This window comes from Myotis lucifugus, unplaced genomic scaffold, assembly GCF_000147115.1.
Source record: "Myotis lucifugus unplaced genomic scaffold, Myoluc2.0 scaffold_45, whole genome shotgun sequence".
Lineage (NCBI taxonomy): Eukaryota > Metazoa > Chordata > Mammalia > Chiroptera > Vespertilionidae > Myotis > Myotis lucifugus.
This window is the reverse complement of record NW_005871093.1, coordinates 1,728,990-1,744,654: the sequence shown is the minus strand read 5'-3', so window position 1 is coordinate 1,744,654 and position 15,665 is coordinate 1,728,990. Positions and strand designations below refer to the sequence as shown.

The following is a 15,665-nucleotide window of genomic DNA, read 5'->3' as shown; positions in this document are numbered from 1 at the left end:
TAGTTCAGGTTATTCAATTTTTGCCCGCGTTTAACTTATTGTTAAGAATTTGTAAGAGTGGGGCATAATCCATTTACCCCTTTCTATGATAGATCGCATGTGCTCTAAAGCAGGTGCCATGATCAAAAATATGCATTCAATGGATGCCTAATGTATTGAACGAAACAACTGCCCCAAAGATTCCGTGGTTTCGTCGTATGAGCCCCCACAAATCAGAATTTGTAAAAAAGGTTCCCAGGTGATTCTAATGTGCAGCCATGGTTGAGAACCCACTGCTGTAAAGTATTGCTTAATTACATGTGTTATATCTCCGTGTAATTAGTCTTCTAAGGAAACAACTGACTGCACTTGCAATTTATCTCACCGAGCCAGGAAGCAAATGAGAAGCTACTTTGCTTCTATGCTTCTGGGGGTTCTGGATAAAGTCCCTCACCAGCCTCTGGACTCCCATAACCATGTGGCCTCTGTGTATGATCCCTTCCTCACACCCTATCTCTGGGAGGCCAGCAGCTGCACATTTCATGTTCAACGTGGTCTTGCTGTTATTCCAATAAGTCTCCCAAACTCCAAGTCTACGTGGACTTGATGGTCAGTCCTGGCACCCACCCCTTTATTGATTTGATTCCTGAGTGGAGTTCCAGAGGCTTTTAGACCCATATGGGTTGAAGAGATGATAGAAGGAAGATCTTCATGTGCTTCTTGGTCAAGATTGATAAGTAATGTTTTGGTTAAAATCTTATACAAAAATATTTTTTAAAATCTGTCTTTTGCTTTCCCCCTCTGACTGCTTATTAGATTTTGTTTCTGTTATTTAAATTTTATATGTGCATTTCTTTTTGTTTATTTTGCTTGATATTTGTTTGGCTTCTTGAATTTGTAAGTTGATATCTTTCTGCAGTTTTGGGATTTTTAACCATGACCAATATTACTTCTGCCCTGTTTCTTCTCTTCTGGTATCTCAAAAACCAGTGTCAGAACTTATTCTATTCTCTATCTCACCTACTCTCCTCCCTGTATTTTCCATCTTTTTACCTCTTTGTGATTCATTCTAGAAAACTTCTTCTGACCTGCCTATCTTCTACTTCATTAATACTCTCTTCAGCTATGTTTAATCTGCTATTAAACTATCCAGTGAGTTCCTAATTTTATCAACTTTTCAACTTTACATTTTTCTCTTTATTCTTTTTCAAACATTCTGTGTCGCTTTGTATAGTTTGTATTTTTCTGATGAAAATGTTAAGCTTGCTTTTATCTCTTCATACATAGTAAACACTGGTATTTTGCAATTAGTATTTGATAGTGCCAATATCTGGAGGTTATGTGCCAGTTGTCTGTTATTTCCACAGATCTGATTTTTGATATCTTGACTCCTGATGTTTCTGATTACCTTTGATTATGTGCTAGAGATCATATTTGAATATTTATTTATTGAATTAATTTGAAACCTAGGATGATGTTATCTGTCTCCCCTGAGAATTTTTATTTACTTTTGTCAGGATCACAGGAGTGCTAGCAGCCTTGATCCCTTAATTAAAATTAAAGATTTGAGGGTCTCTGGGCCACCCACATGAAATTAAGAAGACCTGCAACCTATGGGAGGTCAGATTGATTTCTAGTAGAGAGTTAGCCTTAGGGACAGCCTTTCAGTATCCTAGCTAAAAATGGAAGGTGGCTTGCCTGGCTGGCGTGGATGAGCGTCAACCTATGAACCGGGAGGTCATGGTTTGATTCCCGGTCAGGGCACATGCCCAGGTTGCAGGCTTGATCCCCAGTAAGGAGTGTGCAGGAGGCAGCCGATCAGTGATTCTCTCTCATCATTGATGTTTCTCTTTCTCTCCCTCTCCCTTCCTTTCTAAAATTGATTTAAAAAATATTAAAAAAAAAAAGAAAGGTGGCTTATCCGGTTGTCCATCATTGATAGGCACTGAAGTCTAACTTTTAACTCTGGTCTTTCGAGGTTTCCAGAAATGCTCAGCCTCTCAGCTCCCTTTCTAGACTAGTACTTACCTCTGGGCAGAAGCAAACCCAGTGCTGGGCTTCTCTCTCTCTGTTCCAGTGTCAGCCAGGTCTCAACTCAATCATTTTCATTTTGTTCATTTTTTTTCCTTTTATTGATTAAGATATTACAAATGTGTCCTTATCCCCCCAATGTCCTCTCATCCCCCAACCCTGCCCTCACCCTCACCCCCTGTTGTCCACATCCATCGCTTATGCTTATATGCATGCATACAAGTCCTTTGGTTGATCTCTCCCCCTCACCTTCACCCTCCCCTACCTTCCCTCTGAGTTTTGAGCATCTGATCCATGCTTCTCTGTCTCTACATCTGTTTTTGTTCATCAGTTTATGTTGTTCATTATAATCCACAAATGAGTGAGAGCATGTGATATTTATCTTTCTCTGACTGACTTATTTCACTTAGCATAATGCTCTCCAGCTCCATCCATGCTGTTCATTTTTAATGGATTTATTAAGAGTTCAAATTATTTTATCCAGTTTCCTTCATTGTTTTCAGCGATAGAGTTGTCCAAATCAAATAATCTGACACTCCCAGGGGCAGAAATCATTATTATTCTCTAGGATATATTCCTAGCAATAGAATAGGTTTAAGACGTAGATTTTGAAGACTCATGAGACACTTTGCCCCCAAAATTCCAGAAAACTTGTTTTCTTTATATGAGTCCTTTGTTCTTTTTCCCTCCCAGTTTCTGCCCGTGTTTTAGAGTTCATTCATTCTTCTAAGTACTCTGAAACACGTAGCAGGTTTTAACTTATAGTTGCAAGTAGATGTAAAAAAATGTTGACTTTTCCCCTCCATATTTGGATTCAACTTGTTCTCTAGCTCCCATTTCACTGCTGATGGAAAAGAAAACGAATCTTGTCATTTCAAGGTAACTCAGTTTCTTCCAATTTAAAGCTCCATTTCTTTGAAGTCAATTGCTCAGTGAAATTGGGATTAAACAGACTGTTCTTTGTTAAGGGCCTCCCTTCCACCTTGAAAGGTCTCCCTCTCCCGCCACCCCTCTCGAATAGCACCTAGGAGCAAGGAGAAGCTGGGGAGAGGTGCCTGGGCCACAGACTGTCCCCTGGAACCTCCCTGTCCCTGCTGACTTACCTCACACCTCCCCATCTTCAGAGTTTTATCCCCTCTGTAGTCACTGCGGATGTCCTTGGTCCTGAACTCGGATGCAATATCCACTCATTCTGTGCCCTCTGATCCTGATTTGTGATCCAGCCTGTTCAGCTATTTGCCACCCCTTCCCAGGGGAATGCAGGAATGCCGGGATTAACTGCATGCTGGGCGCGGGCTGTGGGTACTGGGATCCCTATTGGAGGTCTCTCTGCTGGAACATCACTCCACCATGTCTGCCCCACCGCCTGGGTTCTCTGCAAGACGCTCTCCCACCCACAGAGTGCGAGACAGCGAGCACAGCATCATCTCTGTTGCCATTCCAGCCTCAATCTATTTGCAGAATTTCTCTCTCCACACCCTGAATTGCACCCTGCACAGAAGAACAAGGCTAACAGTCCCTCAGAAGAGGCCTTCCGCAGGTCTGTCTGCCTTCCTCCACTCTCTTCAGACTCTGTCCCCAAGCCAGGAAGCATTAGCCTCCTTTGGGGATTGGAAACACCCCATCTGTCAGTGGTTCTCAACCCTGGTTGCACTTTTGAATCAAATATGAATGTAGACCAATTGAAGCTGAGTGCCTGGGAATGGCCCGAGCACAGGTAATTTTTTAAAGCTCCCCAGGTAATTCTAAGGTGAGCAAGCCCCGAGCACCCTGGCTGGCCATGTCATGCCCTCCATCTTCTGGCTTTGCCTGACTGTTGTCCTTGATATTTCAAGGGAGGTGGGGAATTTAGAAAATACTTCTCTCCAGGGCATGGCTTGTGCACTTGAAAACCTGGCTTCAAGACTGTTTCAGAAGTTATCTTCAAGGTTCGGTTTTATAATCACAGCCAAAATTAACATCTTTGCTTCTCTTCCTCCCAGCTCCGCCAGTCTTAATCTGCCTCAAAGCTGCAGTTGCCTCTGAATGAAAGAGCAAAGCCAGACTAGAAAAGCCCATTCATATATTTCAAAATCTAGTGTTATTTATTTGACTGCTTTCTTAGATCTATTTTTCTGCTAAGCTAGCCCTTAAATAAGCAAGGCCATCAGAAAGCTACGACCTCATTTTGGCCTTGGGAACAATTATTCTCATCGGATAGTCGGGTAAATGCTGTGAGCCAATGCTGATGAGTAACGTACAGATCGGTGAAGCTCCTTCATTACTGAAGTGGTGTTGCAAGGAGACTGTTCACCAAGTTACTCAGTAGAGAAATTTCTTTTGAGTCTTCATGGCCAAGTACCTATACTTCTCTTTAAAAAAAAATATTTTAGCCCTAACTGGTTTGGCTCAGTGGATAGAGGGTCGGTCTGTGGACTGGAGGGTCCCAGGTTTGATTCCAGTCAAGGGCATGTATCTTGGTTGCAGGCACATCCCCAGTAGGGAGTGTGCAGGAGGCAGCTGATCGATGTTTCTCTCTCATCGATGTTTCTAACTCTTTATCCCTCTCCCTCTCCCTTCCTCTCTATAAAAAATCAATAAAATATATTTAAAAAATAAAAAAAATATTTTAGACACTACAGAACATTTCTGTTTGCAGAAAGCGTGGAGCTGAGTGTGTGGCCCACCTTTACTAAATGGACCTTTTGTACACTGAGCTCATGCTTGGCATCACCTTATCCTGCTCATTCTCATTTCCCCTTTGTTCTCTTGTTCTCATTTACTTACTTTTAATGTATTTTATCCCATGGTGCCTGCATTTATATGGGATGTTCTAAAACTTTCTCTGAAAAATGTCCACCAGGCACACATCTCAGTACTCTTCCTTTCTTTAGAGAAGAACGCGTGTTTCGCTAGCCTGATACCACTCTCAAGTGCATGGCACAAAGCCTTTATGAAATTTGTTCTCACATCAGCCCTGGAAGCTGAGAGAGATTATTATCCTCCTTTACAGATGAGAAGGAGGCTCATCCATCTTTCAAGTCTTTCTCTCCCCCTGAGCCCCTTATCTGTCCTTTCTAAAGTTACCTTCCTGCCAGTGACGCGGGACCGAGCCGTTCCTTGTGGAGTCTCACTCACCTTCAGGGTTTCCCCAGTTTTTCTGTAAAGGGCCAAATAGTAAATATTTTAGGATTTGTGAGCCAAGGCAAAATCAAGGCTATTATATGGGTATTTATAAACAAGAGCCAACGCAAATTTTCACAAATATTTTACTGATGAAATAAAAAATGTCATAGTAAGGCACACAGTTTTTTGGAGCTATTAGGTCTGCTAATGAGAAAAATTGAATTTTTGTTGAGGAAGGGGTGTTCCCATCTGTTAATTGATTTTAAATATTAACAAAAAACATTCCTAGTTGTCTGGCTGAACAAAAACAGATGGTATAACCCTAGCTGGTGTGGTTCAGTCGGTTGGGCATCATTATGTGCACCGAAAGGTTGCCTGTTTGATTCCAGGTCAGGCACATGCCCTAGTTTGAGGCTCAACCCTCAGTAGGGGGCATACAGGAGGCAGCTGATGGATGTTATGTTCTCACATCGATGTTTCTCTCTCTCTCTCTCTTCCTCACCCTCACCCTTTCTCGAAAAATCAATAAAGTGTTCTTTTAAAAAAAAGGTGGTGTAGTTTGTTGACCTCTGTCTTAGACCTTTCCTCTTTTTCTCTTTCCCAAACATCCACCTAGATATGTTTCATTGCATACAAAATAGCTCACCACAAAGTGTTTGCACTTCTTTAGGAACTTAGTGCTTTTACCCAAATCATCTTCAAAGGATTGCTTGCAAATGAGTTTCTCAAACAAAATATGATTAGCAAAGAACAAAGTGTTATGCTTGAGAAAAATCACCTTTAAGAAACATCATACTAGAGGGTTTCTATACCGTCTTTGTTTTACTAAAACCAGCCCAGAGGAAATCAGTCAGCCAAGGAAGTGCTTTTGGGACTGGCAACTTCAGTCCCCACCGGCGTCTCCCGCATCTGTGAAAAATCACACTCCAGAGAGAGGAGCGTGTCCCTTCTCCTCCACAGGGAAAGGCTCTTATTACCAGACAGCTCACTTCCCAATCGAGGAAGTTGTTGGTTTCAGCGTGAGATATCTTTTCAGCAACAATAGGGAAAGTGCTGCCTCCATTTAACAGGCGAGGCTCCGGCCTCTGGGCCCTATTTTCTTGTGAGATATTTGTGTGCTGGAGACAGCATTTGATTTTTAAAAAGGCAGAGGGACTTAGCCTTGCAAGTGTTTATATGTATAGCAGAGGCAAATGGAACTTCGAGTATTAAATTACTGTACTGTGCCAGTTGAGAATTCTATGCAAGCCAGCCAAGTCCTTCCCCCAAATTGTATTTTTAGTGTTTAGCAGCTGCAAGTTTCCAGAAATCTTCAGAGCGGGACCACTTATTCTACCCAGTGCGAAGCTCTTAACTGCTGACAATTTTCTGTGATTTGGTTGGGGAGGCGGTAGGATACCTAGGAGGCTGTGGGGTCAAACACCACCTGCTGCTCCTCGCTCCACATGTACATGGATGGGCCTGCCCTTGGCCGGTTCACTTAACCTTTAGCCTCAAGTTTTCTCAGCTAGAAGGTGGGGCTAATATCTACCAAGTAGAGCTGCTTTGAGGCTTAGAAATAATTGTGCGTTGTCCCAGGGCAGCACCAGATGCATCCATTTGCTCAGTTCAGTGCGTTGCTGGCCTGAGTGGTGCAGTGCCCACCCGCTCTCCTCCCCCTCCCTGGCCTGTCTTTTGGTCCCTTGAGCATGTCAGTGTCTGTGCTAGAGGGTGACTGAGGAAGGCAACATCCACATCAGTCACTTGTTCTGTTGATTAGGAAATAGTGCAGAAGAATTCATGGTGTGTGCGATATTGCAACCAAGTGCATGGAAATAAGTGTGTTTTGATTAACCAAGCTACCTATTGCTAAAGAAGTAGACAGTCCCATCAAAAAACCCAGTGCTGTTGTACCCTGAGACTAGGATTTGCAGAAAGTCATCTAAGACAACAGGGATGGTGTTTAGTTTTATATGCTTTTTCTACCAACGGCATTGGCATTGGCATTAGAAGGTGCTCAGCGAACAGGCCACGACATTAGCTGAGGCAGAGCTGGGACCAGTGAAATGGCAGGTGTTTGAGTTTAAGGTCAGAGACAGGTAGCACGTCCCAACAAGAGAGGCCTGCTGGAGTCATGAAATAAGAAAACAGGGTGAGCCTGGGCCCCTGGCTCGTGAACCATCAGCCGAACATGAATTTGGAGACGTGGCCACCAGAGACAGGTGGCTGGGACCTGCAAGAGCTGCAGGAGGTGAAAGGCTGGGAGGGCAAAGCAAAAGGCAGACATTCTGGCCCCAATACTCTGAGTGATGACAGATAGCCAGCTATACAGTGACATGCACACACCCTGGTAGGAGCCGTCACTGAACAGGAGCCCCGAGGGGAGTCCCTTCCCGATGGGGGCTTCATTCTGAAGACAGCAGGTCACCCAGTCCTCTGTCTTCTCGCTCCTTCTTTCCTCTCCAGCAGTGAAGCCTGCTCTAACCACTACATGGCCTTGCTCACCAATGTATAACAGGCACTCCAGCTTCAACCAGAAATCATTTTTACTAAGGAACAACAAAAAGAGTGTTTGCTTGCTCACTAGGAGGGTAGAATGTGCTTTTATATCTTCAAGTGCCTGAGACTTAGTCCAACAAAGGCATCCTCCATTGTCTCACGGTGCTGGTTGACCAGATGAACAAATGCACAGATGAGGGATACACTTGATCCTGACTCAGGGTCCTTCCCTGCAAATGAGGAGAAGGTGTTCAGAACTGAGCAGATGCCAGGGCCATGGGGAGGTGGGATTTTACACATGCTCTCTTGGACTCCTGCTGCACAGATATAGACTCTGCTCTCAGTCCTGGAGCTGAGGGATGACCTTGATCAGGCTAGGCCAGTGGTCGGCAAACCGTGGCTCGTGAGCCACATGTGGCTCTTTGGCCCCTTGAGTATGGCTCTTCCACAAAATACCACGCCGGGGCAAGCACGTACAGTGCAAAGTTGACTTAAAACTTTAAGTAAAGTTTATTAAGTTAATTTTAGGGAACATTGTGGAGTGAAAGAAGATGTAGTGTTGAGGATTAAGAAAGGTATGTTGAGATGGTTTGGACATATAGAGAGGATGGACGAAAGGAGATAGACGAAACAAGTATACAAGACGAGTGTGGATGGGAGAGTTGGAAGGGGTCGACCTCAGTGAACATACCTCAATCAGATTGAGGAAGTTTTTAGCAAAGGCCAGCTTAGGAGTATCCTAATTAAGTTAATAACAATGTACCTACATATATAGTTTAAGTGTAAAAAATTTGGCTCTCAAAAGAAATTTCAATCGTTGTACTGTTGATATTTGGCTCTGTTGACTAATGAGTTTGCCGACCACTGGGCTAGGCCATCTGAGGGGCAGGCATCCCCCACCCTGTCACGGTGGACTGGACAGGCATTCCTCTGACTGCCCTACTCTGTTCTCTAGGGTGTTGACACACACCTGTCCCAATACTCACCTCAGAATTCCCACCTCTATGCCATGTAATACCAGACTTTCTCACTTCTCTTTTCTCCTAGAACACTGTCCCTGCTCATCTCACTCTAGACCTGAGCTGTTTCCTAGAGCAACACCATTTTCCAGGATCTTTACAAGCTTCTCCCTCCTGTGCACCCTCTACCTCTAGCCCACCCCACCATCCTTTGTTGCTCACTTTTCTTTAAAATTCTCAATAATAATGCACATGTGTTGAGCACATTGCCATGCACAGAGCACATGTGTGTTCATGATCTCATCAGACACTCAACACAGTCCCATTGGGTCATCAGGGGAGTCTTATGCCCCGTGTACAGATGTTCGGATGGCTGCCCAGAAGTGGCAGGACTTTTAGGTTAGCGTGCTTTCCTTAAGCCTTGGCGCCGAATGTCCCTACCCACCCTAGAACGAGCACAAGGGGGCTTGTGCTCTTCACCTCAGATTGAAAATATGGTGTTTGGGCTAAAACTTGAAACATTTTGGGACTTTATCTTCAGAGTGCTGGAAAATCTGTCTCCATGAATGGAAGGCAAGAACAGAGATAGAAGCACCCCTCTGGTCTCCTGCCCTCTGTTCTAATGGCAATTGGGAATTTTAACTTCATATTTATAATGAAATAAGACAAAGCAAGTTTTAGGGTTGTTATCTCCAGCTCAGTATTTTTTATTGTGGTAAAATACATATAAAATTTACAATTTTTGTCCTTTTAAGCCTACAGCTCAGTAGCATTAAGTACATTCACAGGGTTGTGCAACCATCTATTCACCCCCAGAGCATTTTCATCACCCAAAATGGAAACCCCATACCCATGAAGCAGTTACTCCCTCTAACCACCTCTCCCCTGCCTCTGACTACCATCAATCTGCTTTCTGTTTCCATGGATCTGCCTATTCTGGACATTTTATATAAATGGAATCATATAATATGTGACTCTTTGTGTCTGGCTTCTGTCACTCAGAATAATGTTTTTGAGATTCATCCATGTTGTGGCATGTATCAGAAGTTTATTCTTTTTCCTGGCTAAGTAATATTCTCTTGTGTGGATGTACTACATTTTGTTTATCCATTTATCTATTGAAGGATATTTGGGTTGTTTAAATGTTTTGGCTATTGTGAATAATGGTACTATGAACATGCATGTACAAGTTACATGCATGGGGAACACCCATTTTCAGTTATTTGGGTTATGTGGCTGGAGCAGAGAGGGCATGGAATGAACCAGCCCAAGAGAGAAGAGGACATGTTGGCTTCAGCTAAGAGCATGGACAGTCAATTATAGCAAAAGGAATGAAAGTGAGTGACAGATTCTGATAGATGTGGGAGGTGAGACAGTCTCCTTTTTTTTTTTTTCCTTTTCTATTTTCTTAGGGAAGTAGGTCATCAGTTGAGAGTGAGGAAGGAGGATGTGGTGTTGGAGGTTTGAGCAGGAGGAGAAGGCCTGGGCAGAATCTTCTAGGAGTGAGAGAGGAGTAACTCAGGGCCTGTAGCAGGATTGAAGGGCAGCATTAAGGACCCACTGGAGCTCATGGCCCTGAATTTAAAGTCAAATGAACCCACATGGTTACATATTTCTCTGACCAGGTCCAGCTGTGCAATACAGGGGGCGTATCAGCATTATGGTTTTACCAACTAAGAACAATAGAGTGAGAGGAGAGTGCCAGAGCACCATTGCAACAATGGACGATGGCCTTGAGCTTGGTAGGGAGGGAAACAGTGGAGGGATCCACTGTAAGGTGGGAGGGCCAATGGATCAGAGGTCCAGTGGCGTGGAAGGATGGATGGATCAGATACTTGAGGAAGTAAGCTATATGATAGGGGATGGATGTTAATCACAGAGCTGAGTGCTTATCATCAGAGAATACATATGCTATTGTTATTATTTATAAAAATATGTAAAAATTTTTTTATATTATGTTGAGGTATATTTTCTTAAGACCTATGTATTCATTTTTTGTAACATACTGGTTTTCAAAAAGGAAGAAATGTGTTTTGAAATATGGGCAGGACTTGGATAGATGCAGGTGGTCGCATGATGTTTCTGGAGAAGGAGGTATAAGCACCGCTTCCAAAACAAGGCAGAGCCTGGGTGGCCAGGTCATGGAGTGTATGGGGCTGTGGCTGGAAAGATAGGAGGAGGGCAGGGATGCCAAGGAAGACACTGCACTGAATTCCGGAGAGAACAGGGAGCCAGTGAAGGATTGTGAAGAGAGGAATCTGGGACACAGATGGGCCTTTGTCACCTCTGAGAAGAGGAAGCGTTGACATTGAGAAAATCTTGCAGATCTTGGTGAGAGTTCCTGGGATCACTACCCTCTCTTTGCTCCTTTCTCATCTCTCTCAGCAGGAAAGGTTGTGTGTGTTGCATATATTCTGTGTAACAGCAACAATAAGAGTGATTACTTTTCATTTCTGTTCTTCTGTGTAATGGAGCTATTAGATTTTGGCAGATCCCTTAATATGATGATCATCTTTGAGTGATTTTGACTGGAAATATTTGCATGAATGGTGGTAATTGCCACCATTGTGTGTGAAGAATGAGGCTATCGGCTCATGTTCCAGAATCTTAACCCTGAAGTGCCATTGACAGTGCCTCGTGTGGCTGGGCAGGCATCGAGGGAGCCTTGGAGGGGTAGGTGGGCACACTGGCTTTTGGCAAGCCTGACTAACTGGTGGGGCCAGGAGGTGGCTTTTTGTTGGAGACCTGTTTCTCCCCATACTGAGGACAGCTACTCTCTGTCAGCCAGTCAGGTAGCTCCAGAATCGGCCTACCTGTGGGTGAGGACGTCTCTTAGTTAGCTAGTCTCCACCTTCACCATTATCCATTAGCTGCCTGCACTGTAGGGCAGGCCTCAGAACCTGCTGTTTGTAGGACTGGGGTCTTGGCTCGGTGGGGAGGCCGCCTCCCTCCAGGGCTGGTTTCTAGGCCGCTGCCAGCCTCTTTCCCACCGTCCCCGTCAGGTGTGTTTTTCTTGACACAGTGGCAGACTTTTGACCTTGGCTTTTAGGGGATCATTTCACATGTTCATTTAGGGGATCATTTCACATGTTCCCATTGCATTAGGAGCCACCTCCTGTCCTTCGTCTTTGGGTTCTGACACCGGCCTGGATGCAGACAGAGGCCTGCTTTGTCATGGCCTCCTGGGGGCCCTTGTGCTAGCCTGGGCATCTGCTGAGGCCTGGTTTTTATGAGGAGGCCCCAGGGGACCTCTTGGTTCTGTCATGAGGAATCCCAGGGTTTCTGAGGTGGAACCTGGTCAAATGCGCTGAACAGAACAGTACCCAACCCATAGAGGACCCAAGGCACTCGTACTGTGAGTTCTCTTCTCGCACCATAACCAACACTAGCCTGCTATTTCCATACGGCAGTTCTATGGAAATACCAGGCTGCTTGACAGAGGAAGGTGTCTCCCAAGGCAATCTGAAAGGGTCTGGAAGGACAGGAATCCAGTCTTCCCTCCTTGACTGGGAAAGTTTGTGCTTTGGACCCTTCCCTCCCACCTCTCCCCCTTTTCCTCCAGCACTTTCCTCTCTTTTCCTTCCTCTTCTTCCCCTCCGTCCTCCACCTCACCCCACTACCCCTACTCTCTTCTTCTCTGCCCTTCTTTCATCTCCCCCTTCCTCCATCCTTCTGCCCTAGCTACAGCACACGCCCCTGCTGTCATTGGCTTCTGATTCAGTTCAGACAGCTATCCCTGAGCCTTTCTGGAGCCCTTCCCCACCAGGGGCAGACACCGCGATCATTACACTCATTTATCTATTCAACAGGATCTAGCAAGTGCTCTGTGTCAGGCAAGGCACTAGCTCCTGGGAATACAATGACAAATTAAGAAATTGAAGGGATAACCTCTCTGTTGAGGGGGGAGCGAGATGACTTTGCTGCTACAAACACACATTCCTGAGTCTAGTCTCTAACCTGGTTCTTTGGTTCCGGGCCACACCCAGGAATCTGCATTTTCTAAGGGGCCATTCAAGCGATGCTGGTGCAGGTGGTGCTGGTGCAGATGGGCCCAGGTGGGCCCTGGGTCAATCTCAAAGAAACATGCTTTCACCATGAGGCAGCGTCCAAAGCTACCCTTTGAGAGTGTTTGTTGACTGTGCCCTGCGATTTTAACTGCCCTGCTTGCCTTTAAGAGGTTAGGAAGTATAGAGTCTTGGAGGAGGATCTTAGTTTCACATGGGTGTTAACATCAGACAATTCCAGATACCAGGCACAAGCTTTTATGGGGGATTGTTGTGACTTACCAGAATGTCTTGATGAGCTCAGCAATTACTCTCTAGAAAACTGTGTCTGTGGCATTTCTCCATCACAAGGGTGGACCCTGGCTTTTAGCTCTCCCAGAATGAATCTTCCCTGAAGTTTGCCTCTCCTGGCTGTGGGCTACCACTCCCACCCCACTCCTGGGTCATAAGTAGGAGGGGACACATGTGTCATCATCACAGTTTGGTGGCAAGAACAGAAGCCTATCTAACAGGGTTTAAGTCAAGGAGGACAGACCACAAAGACAGGGGCCTCTCACATGCCCCTGGGCAGAGAGTGGAGCCACACATCTCAGCAGATGGGCAGCTGAAGTCTCCAGGCAGCCCCCACCCCCTGGCCTCACACTTCCACTGTGCACCTGCCTTGCTCCCTATGTGCCATCGTCCACACGCACCAGAGCTGTCTCCTATGGTGGCCTGTCCCTGCATTTGGATGAGACCACCTAGTTCTAGCACCCAGCACCGCCTCAATTCCAAGTTTCAGCAAAAACATAATTTGATTGGCTGTTTAGGTTTGGTTGATTGATGTGGGAGATTAGGCTCACACAGTGCTTTTCTAGGCTGCAGATCTGCTGCTTCTCTTTGAGGGGTCAAGGGCTGGAGGAAATGATTGACAGTGAGTGGTTGCTGTCCCTGGTGTAGCTGGGGTGGCACAGCCGCACCAGTAGAGGGCAGTGTCCCATGTACACAGGTATGATTGCTAGGAGGTTTCTGGAAAAGCTTGGATGAGCCTCAGTAGAGGGCAAAGGAGCATTATTTGCTGAGCTTGTGCCCTGTGTGCTGGGCTCATCTCACATCCTTTCACAGCAGCACGCTGTACAGAAGTAACTGGGACCCAGGGTGCTCCATTAACCTAACCCAGTACTGTTTTCAGTGGCAGTGCCAGCATCCACACTGGGTTCTTTCAACTCTGAACACTGCTATTTCCAGCGTGCCCCGCTGCTGCCCTGGCTCGTGGGTAGTGGGAGGAATTCCATGGAGTCAGAAATCTGGACACTGAGGTCAAAGCCAAGCTCAGAAGGAGCAGATGAGGATCTGAGACTGAGGTCTATAGTTCGGTTCCAGAGAATGCCACCGAGTACCTTCCGAGTGGCCCAGGGGAGTTTCACCGGGCCTCCTTGTGAGATGTCTCTTTTGCCCACGGCAGAATCTTAATGGCACGTCTGGGGTTTGGCAGTTTGGGGTTGCCAGCTCCTCCATGGAGCCTTGGCTGGAGGGTGCCACATATCAGTAGGGCTTTGAAGCTGATTGGTCCCTGAGCCCTACTCTGTGACTCAGGGCCAGGCCACTAAATCCCCACGGGGCTTGGCTGTTAAGTGGAGATGGTCCCTCCTTCGCAGGGCTGTGGCGGTTTTTAAATGAGTCAGTGTGTGAAAAAGTACTTTGCACTGTGCTGGAGACATAGTAATTACTCAATAAATAGCTGCTATAATAATAATAATATAGTAATAATGATGATGACTCTTAGTTGCTTGAATGCAGGAAGTATATTGTGTGTTTTTCTACCCCCTACAGCACCAGTAAAATGCCTTTGATATGGTAGATGCTGAGAAAATATTTGCTGAATGGATTTATTATACAAGGGTACGTAGAATGTCTGGAAGCAGAGATGAAAAGACATAAAGAATTTGTTGATATTGCACTACAATACAGGATGTAATATAATATAATACAATGCAATATGTAAAATGTAACAGTGGGTTGTCCGTTATTAGCAATGCAGGGTTCCATGCTTTATGCAAAATTGCCATGAATGTGGTAGATTAATGCTGCGATTCCATCAATTTCTGCGCATGCATCCATGATGTGTTGCCTCAGATGGTTTTTGTCTCTGATTTCCATTGAATTCAACTTGTTCCTTTAGCCTACTCCAGAAGAAATAATCTAGAAGATTCACATATATAAAAATAAAATATTAATCTTTGTTTCCAGACTTTCTGGCCAATGGCCACCCTATCAGTACCTTTCATCTCTCCTTCTCAGTGCCCCTTCTCTGTGGGCTGAGACAGTCTCTGTGGTTTATAATTGGCCCCTTTGGGCACCAGGGTCTCCTCGGAGTCTTCTCCCCTCTGTGAGGAGCAGGATCCTGATCCACTCTCTCCCATCAGAATGTGGAGTCTAGACCTCTTCCTGTTGACCTTCCTTTCTCCAGTTTCCCTTCAAGTCCCCAACTGGTAAAGCCCTTCTTCCTGGGACAGGAGATAGACACATCTGTTCTTCTCCTCTGAGCTTCTCTGAGACTGCCCATGCGCCCATCCTGTCACACAGCTGTCCCCAGACATGCAGTGAGAACCAGTCTCCATGTTTGCAGACTTCACGTGACATGTGAGACCTGTTCTTGTTCAAGCGGCAAAGGTGCCGGGTTATCCCTAGGTGCTCTGGGTCCCATAGTTTGACTGAAGCTAAAACATAGCTTTATGGAGAATGGGGGTATGGGCACTGAGGCCTTCAGGAAGTTATCCCATTGGCCAGAGTGGAACCAAGCCCCAAGTTATTCCATTGGCCAGAGTGGAACCACCCCCACAGGATGGTGCCTGTGATGGGCTTCTGGTGCTGATGACTTTAGCATCTTTTATAAAAATTGAGATATAGTTGACATATAACGCTGTGTAAGTTTAAGGTGCACAACATGTTGATTTGGTTCATGTATATGTTGCGATGTGATTACCACCATTGCATTAGCTAACACCTCCATTACATCACATAATCATCATTTCCTTTTGTGGTGAGAGCATTTAAGATCTAGTCTCTTAGCAACTCTGGAGTTTATAATATGGTATTGTTGACTATAATCACTATGCTATACATCAGA

At 45.3% G+C, this 15,665-nt stretch overlaps 1 protein-coding gene across 5 annotated transcripts in view; it reads left to right on the top strand.

Moving 5' to 3' along the window:
- GALNT17 (polypeptide N-acetylgalactosaminyltransferase 17) overlaps positions 1–15,665 on the top strand; it is a 410,059-nt gene that overhangs the window by 298,935 nt on the left and 95,459 nt on the right. Inside the window, exon 1 of one of the 5 annotated variants that reach the window (XM_014455365.2) lies at positions 14,366–14,437. The exons of the other annotated variants lie outside the window; for them this stretch is intronic. Within the exon in view, the coding sequence (XP_014310851.1) occupies positions 14,397–14,437 (41 nt within the window). The 5' untranslated portion in view covers positions 14,366–14,396. Of the gene's footprint in view, positions 1–14,365; positions 14,438–15,665 lie in introns of those variants that run through there. 5 annotated transcript variants of the gene reach the window in all.